General features: G+C 51.4%; 1 protein-coding gene across 6 annotated transcripts in view; it reads left to right on the forward strand.

Annotated features, from left to right (window-relative positions):
* MYO9A (myosin IXA) overlaps positions 1-13331 on the forward strand; it is a 1236948-nt gene that overhangs the window by 977908 nt on the left and 245709 nt on the right. For all 6 annotated transcript variants that reach the window (XM_085643964.1, XM_085643968.1, XM_085643966.1 and 3 more), the window contains one exon: positions 4104-4216. In XM_085643964.1, coding sequence (XP_085500090.1) covers positions 4104-4216 — 113 coding nt within the window. The remainder of the gene's footprint in view (positions 1-4103; positions 4217-13331) is intronic.

The following is a 13331-nucleotide window of genomic DNA, read 5'->3' on the forward strand; positions in this document are numbered from 1 at the left end:
GCCTGGGTTGCCACCCACGACGTGAGGGGAGTGGGGCTGAAGCCCTTTGATCCCAATGTGCGTTGCGTGCCTGGCTCGAAGTCATCTGCACTGTCCCTTACTGTTCGTACCCACCCACACCCCTATTTAGACATGTTAACGGGCAATATGTTTCTTATGTGCATACTCGTCTACACCCCTCCGGAGGAAGAGCCTCGAAAGCCCCTCGTGGTTTCGAAATGAATCGTTTAAAATACTGGAAGCACTGCTTCGGATGGTTTTCATTTTTTCCGAGTTTTTTTGCTGTTGAAGTTTTATATAGCGCGAACGCGACCCGAAGGTATAACAGCGCTTTACATGGGCACCAGTTGCATTACAGACCCATTCATTTTGAGGCGCGGTGATATTACATGATTTGCTTAGTTATAATTTGCGTTTCGTGGCGCGAATGTGAAAGCAAATTTGGCGCGCGCGTTTGGCGGGGGAGCGCATTCCAAGCGGGGGAGCGAACCCTTTGAAGTGCTCCCAAAAAGCGGAGTGCATGGCGGCACCAAGCGCGTGATTGTGCGTGTGCTAGCAATGCAATCCGCATTGTGGGAGCACTTTGAAATGCCCTTTTACAATAGTCTCGCTTTGCGATCGTTTACGCAATAGCAAGGCGAGACCTAAAAAGCCTGAAGTTACCACCAAGCACAACTGATAGGGACGTGTATTAGCATTAAAAAAAACTGAAGTTACCACCAAGCACAACTTTAGGTGCGTGCGCATTCGTTAACAGCAACATTCACACCTTTATAAACATTGCAGGAAACATTCAAAACAGCACCTATACTACAGACTTCATGGCGCCTGCCCTAGTCTTTCGTTTAACAGCAAGGTGCGTGTGCCTTCGTTCACAGCAACATTCACACCTTTAAAAACATTGCAGGAAATAATCAAAACAGCCCTCATACTACAGAATTCATGGTGCACGCATTTGCTTTTAGTATAACAACAAGATGCGTGCGTATTACTTCACTGTACCATCCATATATTAAAATATTGCCGGGATAATAAATACTAGTACTACACTACAGACTTTATGGCACATAACGTGTTTTTTATTTTAAAAACGTACGTGCATTAACTTTATAATTGCACTGTTGGCTAAGTAACCTTGTTTGATCATCACTTAATCTCCCCAAAAACAGTATGCCGTCTTCCAGCGCATATTAGGATATTTTACATAAAATTGCAACATGGCGCATGTTGACACCGGAAAGGGCTGGTCGCTTTATTGGAAGTGCACAGATTCACTCAGCGCAACAACAGCATCACTCAGCATCACCACAGCATCATTCGACGCCACCACAGCATCATTCGACGCCACCACAGCATCATTCGACGCCACCACAGCATCATTCGACGCCACCACAGCATCATTCATCGCCACCACAGCATCATTCATCGCCACCACAGAATCACTCAGGCCCAGCACAGCATCACTCAACGCCACCGCTGCATAACTCAAGGCCAGAACAGCATCACTCAACGACACCACAGCATCACTCAGTGCTTCTTATACATTTTAATTACAACTTCTCAGCATGCTGCACAGCAGCCACACTTCTCTACAGCACAGCTTAGAAACACTGACAAAGTCAATAGCTCTACATAAACACTTAAAAGGCCCCCCAATGCATAGCCAATAGGTCTCGCCTTTGAGACATTATAAATGTTTAGTTATCCAGCACAATATCCTTCAATTAAACAACAAGTGTTGCATAGCTATTCACTTATAAGGTCCTAAAAGCGAGACCTATTGGCTATGCCAATGCTTGTTCTTCTCTTCTTAATTATTTGTCCTTATTTTCTATGTTAGTTACTCTTTAATCCACCATGTCTTTTTTCCACTATTGCTCCTCAATTTCCATTTTGCACTCCCTAAGACTGTCCGTCCCTCTCTTCATATTCTCCAGCTTCCCTTCTATCATCTCATTTGGCATTCTCCATTTCCCTTTCTCCCTTCATCTTTCACGGAGCCAATTCAGTCATCAGTGCATACCTCTTTATTCTTTTAGTTTCCCTACTCTTTTTTTGTCTGTTAATCTTCCTCCGCTTTCCGCTTCCATCTCGGTCTTTCACTCTCCATTCTCAATTTACATACCTATATTCCACCTTTCTCTCTATCACCTTCACTTCACTACTGCGTTCTCATATCCAATATCCTTTTTCTGTATTTACCTACCAAAACTCCTTTACACATCCCTATACGGACTTTCACTTTTAAATGCACAGAATTTGACTGATTGAAGTATGAGCCTGTTGTGAGTCCTATGATATGGGCACTCAAGTCAGCTAATGTTGGTTTCAATATATCACATGTTGTTTTTGTCTTTGGTTTTTTCCTACACCACAACTTGAATAATTCCTGCACATGTCACCATGACGCTGACAATGGGTTGGAACTCGGACTTCTCCAGTTGATTACTTTTTTTTAATATACCACTGGGATTATTTTCTACCTTGGTTATCTGTTGCTTGCAACCAAATAAACTTTTCTGCATAAACACCACAGAAAACAGCAGCCAACCAGCCTCAGCAAGGAATCCGGTCATTTGAGAATCTTAAGGAGTGGGTTGCAGGTGTTTTAATATTGAATGACTCTCTTACATTTATCCTCAGTGTAACATCCGCTATCCCTGGAAAGTTGTGCGTTTAGTCTGAGGTCTTTGCTTACCTTGGGGTCATGATGACTCTTTGGTCTTCAGAACAAATTAAGTATCCATCTGCCTACGCTGAGAGAGAACCACAGGTAGAATTACCGTCTTGGGGATCTCAAAATACAAGGGAGGAGAAATCCTTTCTTTTATATACAATCCTCACTCACTCTAGTAGTGGCATGCTTCATCATTGGGTTCCTCCGGCTGCTAAAAGCCAGGACGACCTTGACCATATTCCAGGGAGCTCCCTAGAATACTGTCAAGCCCATCCTGTTAACGGTCCAGGAGAACATATCCTAGTCTTCCATAATTGTTCAGACTTTTTCCCCTCCCTTACGCTGTTTTTTCCCCCCTTAAACAGGTGAAAAAGAGCTTTGCTCTTAGCCAATTATTATTATTGATCTGGTTGAAGCACCAGTCATTCACCACAGATCTCTCTCAGAGAGGTGGTTCTTCAGTAAAATACGGTATGGAACACCAACGAAAGGCTACAAAATATATGCAAGAGAGCCTGCTAGGAAAGCTTGAGTACGGAAACCAAAAGACACATTGAAGCCTTTGATATTGAGACAGTTAAATATTTTCTTACATCAGCCTTAAAAAATATATTAATACATTGCTCTGCGGCTCGACCTCAAGGCTTCCCATACTCGACTGAAAAGGTCACCCTGAAAGAATTATGCTTCCAAATTTATGTTCTGGCATTCAAAAGAGATGTGGTCTTGAAGATTGACCTAGAAAAATAGAGCCTGCCTCAGAAAGAGGTACAATATTGATACGAACATTTTATTACGCTGATCAGACAAGACACTTACCCCAAACTGAAGTATGGCAAAATAAATCCTATTGATCCTGAAACTGGAAAAATCAGATATGACACTGAAGCTGTCAAGCCAGCGTGCCTCGCTAAGATTTTTCCAACCACTGGTTGATCTTCCGACTCAGTATATAGGCTACACTACCTGGGTCATCAAACAGTCCAAGTCCAGCAGCACTGACACAAACACCGCAGTATCAAGGAAGAGCTTTTGGAGACAAACCGTTAAAACTGACTTGGAAACCTCAAGTATAAATTTTGTCCAAGATCAAAGAGTGAGCCTGTTTAACTTTGTTATACACAAAAACACTAAAGACCTGTTGGTGGGACAGAGGTTGATTAGAAAATTTGTCTGATCTGGTTTTGGTGTATTCTAAATGACTAGTTATCGTCTGGACTATGACTGTGTCTATTCTGAAAACTATCTTGGACTTTGTTATACTGATGCTAGTAATGGCTAGTGGAGTGAATTTTCGTTTACTGAAACTGGTCGATATTTTGTTCACACATGACTAAAGTTCAATTTATCATGATGTTTTTGTTATAAGACTTAATTTTTCATTTTATTAAATTTTTTTAAAACCCTGTCCCTCTAACCCCTGTAGAGTTTGCTGCGTTCCACAATGTCAGAAGAACCAGCCAAGCTGCTTAAGACCAAGTCTCAGGGAGAGATTGCCAAACTGCCTGCTGCTCCAAAAAATTCTCTTACTGATGGCAGGTAGGACTTTTACAGAATCTGCTTATTTTATCTTTTGTTGTCTGCTTGCTTGGTTGAATGGCTAAACCAAATGACTGTGCATGTCCAAACACTGATGAAGATGGTCTACTTCTCAACATATGAAAGTAGGTAACAGCTTTGTATGTGAATGAGACTCAATAACTGGATCTGAAAGAAACACGTTAGTTAGATTCCTCACCTTAGAATATCCCCAGGTGTCAGGCTGGATCCGGAAAGATTTTTGTAGCAATACCTCTTGCGTGTCACTAGGCGTCGTCTGCAGCTCCGCGTCCGTCGTTGGTGTCGTGCGCCGGAATGACATCGTCGGAGTACTTAGACGCCGCTCTCGCGCGCTGACGTCAGTTCTTCTTTTTTCCGCGCCAGACAGCGCTGATCCGGGAAGAGCTTACCCCTTAGTCAATTTTTGGCTAAACTTTTTTGACTCTTTTTGGTCTTCTGTCGACTCGACTCTGGTGGCGGTAGGATGCCTGGGTTTAAAGCCTGTGACTCCTGTCATCGACTGATGTCAGTGACGGACCACCATCGCCGGTGCCTTTACTGCCTGGGGGCCGACCACGATGCAGAGTCGTGCCCCGATTGTCAGGCCTTGACCTCGAAGGCTAGGCGGGAGCGGTCCCGTAAGCTTCTCGAGCTTCGGCACTCGGATCCGCGCCGCTCACGGTCCCGGTCCAGGAGGAGGTCCAAGGACCGGTCGCGGAGCCGCAGTCACCATCATCGCTCGTCGGGCTCGAAGTCTTCGGATAAGTCGAAGCGATCAAAGAAGTCCAAAAGGCAACACCGCTCTTCGGACTCCCCTCGCCGGTCACGCGACTCGACCGAGGGTCAGGGTGGTCCCACCCCCGCGGCTCCATCGGAGCCGCAGGAGCCGCGTCCGTCTCCATACCCGCCGGTCCCTGGGACTGACGCGGCTCCGGCGGAGGTCAGTGCCTTCCTCTCGGCCATGAGGGGCCTGGCTCTGCCGTTGACGCCTGCCAGCGCGCCTTCGGGCCCCACGGGCTCGACTGGGCGACCTTACGTGCCGGCGGCTCCGGCCCCGGCGCCGTCGTCAACTTCGGTCCCGAGGAATCCAGGCCTGGATCTCTGCCGGCGCCGGTCGACCTCACCACGTCTCCTCCACCGACACCGGTTCCGCCTCCGGCGCCGTCTCCGGACGACGACGTTCCCCGGTTTAGCCCCTGTCCAGGCCCGGTGCCGGCGCGGCGCCGCTCGACGCCGCACCCGTTGCCGATGGATGAGCGTTTCATCTACCGCCCGGCTCCGATCATTCCTCCTGTTAATCAGGAATCGGATGACGGGGGCGACTGGGAGGGGTCTGAGGACCCCATGGCCATACTGGGCCAACTTTCACAGGACTGGGCAGACGAACTGGGGGATGCCAGTGGACTGGACACCTCCCCGGACGCTGGTTTCATCTCTCCTCCGACTGTGGCCTCGGAGGAAGGTGCAGCTTTCTCAGTGGTGCTGCGCAATGCGGCCGAAGCCCTGGGGCTCGAGTTGCCTGCTGTGGCCGTGAGGACTAACATCCTCACAGAGGTGCTTCAACCGTCAGCAAGCTCCACAGAGCCTCTGCTGCAGTTCAATGAGGCCCTCATAGACGTTCTGCAGGGCACTTGGTCTAAGCCCTCCACAGTTCCTCCTGTGGATCGGAACGTGGCCCGGCGCCACCGCCCTGCTCTGGGCGACCCCAGTTTCCTGTCCCAACACCCCACCCCCGAGAGTCTGGTTATCCAGGCCTCCACTTCCCAATCCTCCTTCCCGTCCGCCCCTCCGGATCGGGAATCCAAGAGGCTGGAACAGTTCGGAAAGAAGCTGTTCTCTTCCCTGAGTTTGGGCCTGCGGTCTTTGAACACCGCTTGCCTCTTGGACCGTTTCTCCCACTCTCTGTGGGATACGGTGGAGGACGTGCTGCCCCTGTGTCTGGAGGAGGCCCAGACACGTCTCTCCCAGGCGCTTGCTGACGGGCGAGATGCGGCACGACATGCCATACGGTGTGGACTAGACACCACGGACTCGCTGGGTAGGGCGATTTCTACCACGGGGGCGCTCCGGCGCCATGCCTGGCTGCGGTCCACGTCTTTTTCGGGGGATGTCCAGAGTACCCTCATGGATATGCCATTTGATGGCACTCGCCTTTCTGGTAAGAAGGCGGATAGTGCGCTGGCTCGTTTTAAGGACTCCGGGGCTACGGCCAAGTCCTTGGGTCTCTCGGCCCCACGGCCGCAAACTTCCGCCTTTCGCCCCTTTAGTGGCCAAGGAAGGGGCGCCTCCTCGCGTCCGCCTAGCCACCGGCCGCAGAACCAACCTGCACGCGGATGTGGATTCCGCCGTGGCGGTACTGGAGGACAACGTGCTGGTCAGTCCACATCCACCCCGGCAGCATCCGCCTCAAAGCCCTCCTAGTCCGAGCTTTCAGGCCCATTCCACGCCAGTTGGCGGCAGAGTACGCCATCACCTGCTCCACTGGCGATCCATCACATCGGACAGGTGGGTGCTGCAAATCGTCCGAAGGGGCTACTCCCTCCCCTTCGAGACGACCCCTCCAGCCATGCCACCGCAGTGCCACCGTATATCGGAGGATCACTTGAATCTTCTGCGGGAGGAAGTTACGGCCCTCTTGGCCAAAGAGGCCGTCGAGCGCGTTCCTGGTCCAGAAGTAGGCCGTGGTTGCTATTCCCACTACTTTCTGGTTCCCGAGAAGGGCAAAGGGGGCCTACGCCCTATCTTGGACCTCAGGAGCGTCAACGCCTTCCTCCGGAAGGGACGGTTCAAGATGCTAACTTTAGCTTAGGTTCTGGCTGCCCTCGACCCTGGAGACTGGATGGTAGCGTTGGACTTGCAGGACGCCTATTTTCACATACCCGTCCTGCCGGCCCACCGGCGTTACCTGCGGTTCACGGTGGGTCAGGAGCACTTTCAGTTCACCGTGCTCCCCTTCGGCCTCACCAGTGCCCCTCAGGTGTTCACGAAAGTGATGGCGGTGGTCGCAGCTCATCTGCGCAGATCGGGGGTTCCAGTCTTCCTCTATCTCGACGACTGGCTGTTGAAGGCGGGCTCGCCCCAGCAAGTCGTCTCCGACCTCCAGACTACGGCCGACCTCCTGCATTTGCTGGGGTTCTCCATCAACGTGCCGAAGTCACACCTGAGACCCTCCCAGAAGCTCCTCTTCATCGGAGCGGTTCTCGATTCGGCGCAGTTCCGGGCTTATCCTCCGGAACAGAGGGTCCAGGATATTCAGGCTCTGATTCCCATCTTTCGGCCTCTATCCTGGGTTTCGGTCAGGTTGGTGCTGCGGCTTCTGGGGCTGATGGCCTCCTGCATCCTGTTGGTGCATTATGCCAGGTGGCGAATGCGGGCTCTGCAGTGGGACCTGAAGATTCAGTGGGCCCAGCATCGAGGCAACCTGTCCGACCATGTCTTGATCTCGGAGGGCACTGCGAAACAGTTGCAGTGGTGGCTCACGGACCGCGATTGGGTCAGGGGCAGATGCCTCTCCCTACCCCAACCGGAGCACGTAGTAGTGACGGGCGCGTCCCTCCTGGGATGTGGGGGCCATATGGGAGAGGCGGAGATCAGAGGCCTCGGGTCTGCGCCGGAGTCTCAACTCCATATCAACTTGTTGGAGCTGAGAGCGATCCGGCTTGCACTGAAAGCCTTCCTTCCCTCTGTCCGGGGAAGTGTCGTGCAGGTGTTCACGGACAACACCACCGCCATGTGGTATTGCAACAAACAGGGCGGGGTGGGGTCGTGGACCATTTGTCAGGAGGCTCTGCGCCTCTGGACATGGCTGGAACACCAGGGCATCATCCTGGTGGTTCAACATCTGGCGGGCTCTCTGAACACCAGAGCAGACGAACTCAGCCGCCGGTGCATGATGGATCGCGAATGGCGTCTGAACTCGGACGTGGCGTAAGGTCTCTTTCTGCAGTGGGGAGTGCCTTGGTTAGATCTATTCGCCACCGAAGAGAACGCGCAATGTCAGCAGTTCTGCGCATTGGAATTTCCAAGGCGGCACTCGCTCGGAGATGCTTTTTTGTCGCGAGTGTAGTTTTGGTCTGTTACCAGAGTGCTGAAGAAGATCAGGTGCGACCGGGCCCAAGTCATCTTAGTGGCTCCGGATTGGGCACGAAGGTACTGGTATGCCGAGCTACTCAGTATGTCAATCGATCCTCCGATACGACTGCCTCTTCAGGAGGACCTTCTGTCGCAGCAGCAGGGGACGGTCCTCCACCCGAATCTGTCCAGTCTCCACCTCCGTGCGTGGAGATTGAGCGGCGACAGTTGATGCCATTTGACTTGCCTCCTGAATTCTGTGATGTGATTCTGACAGCCAGGCGTCCCTCCACAAAATCGGTACACGCCTGCAGGTGGAAAAAATTTGTGGCATGGTGCACAGCAAAGGCTGTGGATCCCCTTTCCACCCCTCTTTCTGAGGTTCTACTCTTTCTTCTTTCTTTGGCCCAGCAGGGCTCTGCTCTGGGCACCTTGAAAGGTTATCTTTCTGCAATCTCTGCTTTCTTACGGCTTCCTGATCAGCCTTCTCTTTTCAAGTCCCCTGTTGTTTCGCGTTTTCTTAAAGGCATTACTCACATGTTTCCTCCTGTCCCCTTCGTAATGCCTCAGTGGGATTTGAATCTTGTCTTGACCTTTCTGATGTGTGCTCCCTTTGAGCCCCTTCACAATTGTCCACTTCGTCTTCTGACTCTTAAGACTGCTTTCCTGGTAGCTGTCACCTCGGCTAGACGGGTGAGTGAGCTCCAGGTTCTGTCATCTAAGCCTCCCTTTCTTTCTGTTCATCCGGACAAGGTTGTCCTCCGGACTCGTCCTTCTTTTCTTCCGAAAGTGCTGACCTCCTTTCACGTCGGGCAATCGGTCACTTTGCCCACCTTCTTTCTGCCTCTGCATCCTTCGAAAGAGGAAGAGAGTCTCCACCGTCTGGACCCCAAACGTGTGCTGTCCTTTTATTTGGACCGCACCAGACAGTTCCGGGTGGATGACCAACTTTTTGTTGGATACGTAGGTGCTAAGAAGGGGAGAGCCGTACACAAGCGGACCATCTCACGGTGGGTCGTCTTGTGTATAAAGGTTTGTTACTCCTTGGCGAAAAAGGACCCTCCTGTTGGGCTGAGAGCCCATTCCACCCGGGCCACAGCCCTGGGACGGGGAGTTCCCTTCCAGGACATCTGTCAGGCAGCGACGTGGGCCTCACTGCACACGTTCGCCAAGCACTATTGCCTGGACAGCCAAATCCGGAGAGATGGCTTCTTTGGCCGTTCTGTTCTCCACGACTTTCTGGTGTGATCTTGGTTCGCAGACCCTCCACCGGGGTTGGTATTGCTGGGGTATCTATTCTAAGGTGAAGAATCTAACTAACGTGTTTCTTTCAGATGAACAAGTTACTTACCTTCGGTAACGATGTAGCTGTAAGAAACATTAGGTTTGAGGCATATGAGCTGCAGATTACTCACTTTTGCATAGATCGCCATCTGGTGTTGGGCCACCACTGTTTGCAGTTTGTTTTTCCTCTTGGAAAGTCTTTTGGAAGTCACGAGCTTTGTGACTCCTCCTTTGGATCGTATTGCGCATGGGCTTCGGCTCCATCCTCAGATTGTTTTTTTCCGCCATCGGATTTTCCATTTTCCAGTTCGACGATCGAAGCGGAATCCTCACCTCACATCGCGGTATTGTTTCAATCGCGATCTCCTCAATCAACGCCCCTTCTCATCGACAAATCTTCCGTTCCAGTCGTAGACGGCGGCCTTCGGGCCTACCCAAGCTCCGGTCCCGGCTGATGGAAAGAACTCCATTTAAGAAGTGCCCTCGATGTGGGTCCAAATTCCCCCACACCAATCTTAATGAGGTGTGCAACCTCTGCATCTCCCCTGAACACGAGGCTCAAGACTGTCCGGCCTGTAAGTCTTTCAGATCGGAAAAGTCTATTCGGGACCGAAGAGCCAGACGAAACATGGCACACTCCTCGACCTCCGTTCCAGTCGATATCTTCGGAGACGACATCGAAGATCCGGGACAGCAGTGCACCGAAGAGGACCTCGTCAGTGCTTCCGAGGCCGACGACTCAGATGTGGAGGACATCACCCCGGCGCAGAGGGTCGTGAGTACTATACCCCCACCCCCCCACACCCGCGCCAACACCCAAAAAGGCTTCGGTCACGCCTTCGCCTCCGGGCCTAGGCAAGACCAGAGACACTGCTTCACACACCCCACCTTCGGGCCCGGTGAAGAAGCCAAGTAAGCCTTCCGGCGGCACGGGCTTGAGCTAGCCTGCCAGCGGTGCCGAGAAACACACTTCGGCACCGAAAAAGAAACCGACCTCTACCTCGACACCGAGCTCCGCACCGCAGCCTTCGGGGTCGAAACCCAGCGCTTCCATACCGACGCCATCTTCGGTACCGACCAAACCCCATAAGGCCCTCGGCACCGACACTTCCTAGCCGAAGCCCACCTCCACGCCAACCAAGAAATCCAAGGTTCCCAAGCCCAGTGCTAAGCAAACTGGCACGGACAAGCCTAAAAAGTCATCGGCCCGAAGACTTCGGCGCCGACGGACCAAACACTGTCACAGGAACTATTTACACCGGATCCCTTACAAAAAACTCTCACCAGGGATCCAAAAACTGGACATTTGGCACTCTCTTCCAAAAAGAGACATTTGGCCAAACCGGCTCCGCCTCCACCTTCAAAGAGGAAGGACTCTGCTACCTCCCCTTTCAGAATACCTTCCCCACCTCCTCCACCCTCTCCACCTCCGCCCCCTCCGCCTTCTCCACCCCCACCTCATCGCTCTCCGACCCCGTCTCCAGACGATGATGATCAGGGGGACCCATATCACGATACAGGGGATGTGCCCCAAGACCCCACCCCTACAGGATCCCCAGACCCATGGGACAACTACAATAACCCAGATATTCCCGACATCCCACAAGATGACCTTTACCCTTCCAGGCCATCTCCACTGGAAGACTCATTAGGTTTCCACCACCTACTTCAAAGGGCGCACACTATCACGGGGTAGAGTTGCACACTGACCCAGTGGAGGAGGATTTCGTCATCGACACATTTGATACCACACATAGGTCTTCCTCCATACTACCTATGCTTAAGGGGTTGGTAAAACATGCGCCAGAGGTTTTTAAGGACCCAGTCAGGGCCAGGGTCATTAACCCACGCATAGAGAAAAAATACAAAGCTGCCCCCACAGATCCTGCCTATATCAAAGGGCCAGCGCCACTAGATTCCCTAGTGGTTTCCACTGCACGAAGAAGATCAAATTCCCAGGCGTCAGGCGAAGCACCACTACCTGACAAAGAGTCAAAGCTACTGGACGCATCAGGAAAGCGCACTGCGTCACAGGCAGCCAATATATGGTGTATCGCCAACACCCAAGCGCTATTGGCCAGATACGATAGGGCACATTATGATGAATTAGAAACCATAATGCACCACCTCCCTGAAAGATATAAAACTAGGGCAAATGAATTAATTCAAGAGGGTAAGACAATAACTAACACCTCTATACACTGTGCCTTAGATGCAGCAGACAAAGCCTCCAGGGCCATTAATACTAGCGTCCTCCTCCGTCGCCATGCTTGGCTAAGAATATCAGGTTTTAAACCAGAGGTACAAGCCTCCATCCTGAATCATCATTTTGACCAAGAACATCTATTCGGCCCAAAGGTAGATGAGGCCCTCGAAAAACATGAAGAAGGACACGGCGAAGTCCATGGGAGCCCTGCAGTCACACCCTCCTGGGCGCTCTTTTCGCCGCTCTTCCTTTCGGAGTACATCTAGAGGCTACTCCTCAGATAACGCGTCCACGTCCTACAAATCCCCCACTCAGTCCACCTTCACAAGGGGTTATCAAAGAGGCGGCTATAGGGGCAATAATAATAAAGGCAGAGGCAAAACAAATACCACCCGCTCTGTCACACCGCCTACCCAATGACTTCCTCCCGCTCCCTCCAGACCATCCCACTCCGGTCGGGGGCAGACTTCAAAATTTCCTTCATGTCTGGGAGACCATCACCTCAGACAAGTGGGTTACCCAAATTATTCGGTCAGGATACTGCCTGGAATTAACATCTACCCCCCAAACATTCCACCCAGGCAACGCCCAATGTCACAAGAACATTCCACATTACTAAAACAGGAGGTAATCTCCCTCCTACAAAAACATGCAATAGAACGAGTTCCCGTCAATCAGCAAAATTTAGGGGTCTACTCCCTATATTTTCTAATACCAAAAAGGGAGGAGACTCTACGACCTATTCTAGATCTCCAGCCCCTAAACACATACATACATTCAGACCATTTTCACATGGTAACGCTTCAGCAGGTGCTTCCACTCCTCTCCCAGAACAACTTCCTCACCACACTGGACTTGAAAGACGCATACTTCCACATTCCAGTACACCATGCTCACAGAAAGTACCTCAGATTTGTAGTGGACGGGCAACACTACCAGTTAAAGGTGCTCCCATTCGGAGTCACAACAGCACCACGGGTATTCACCGAGTGACTAGCGGTAGCAGCGGCACACCTCAGAAGACAGCACATTCACGTCTTCCCATACTTGGACGACTGGCTGATAAAAGCCACGTCCTACAACCAATGTGTACACCACACCGCCACTACAATCCAACTACTTCACCAACTAGTCTTCACGGTAAACCACCAAAAGTCCCAGCTAACACCATCCCACATAAAACAATACCTCGGTGCCACCATAGACACCTCAAAAGCAATAGCCTACCCCAATCCGGCCAGGATTGCAAGCATTCAGGCTTTGCGACAAAGATTCATACTTCAACACTCCCTTCCAGCAAGAGTGTTTATGCAACTGATAGGGATGATGGCCTCTTGCATTTTCATAGTGCCCCACGCAAGACTCCAGATGCGTCCACTCCAAGAGTGCTTAGCGTGCCAATGGAACCAGGCCCAGGGGCAACTGACAGATCTGGTGTTGGTAGACGGTCGCACCCATCGCTCTCTGCAGTGGTGGAACACCACAAACCTTTCCAAAGGTCGACCGTTCCTGGACCCGGTTTCACAAATAATACTAAACACAGATGCATCGCTC

The sequence above is a fragment of the Triturus cristatus genome, chromosome 3_1, assembly GCF_964204655.1.
Source record: "Triturus cristatus chromosome 3_1, aTriCri1.1, whole genome shotgun sequence".
Lineage (NCBI taxonomy): Eukaryota > Metazoa > Chordata > Amphibia > Caudata > Salamandridae > Triturus > Triturus cristatus.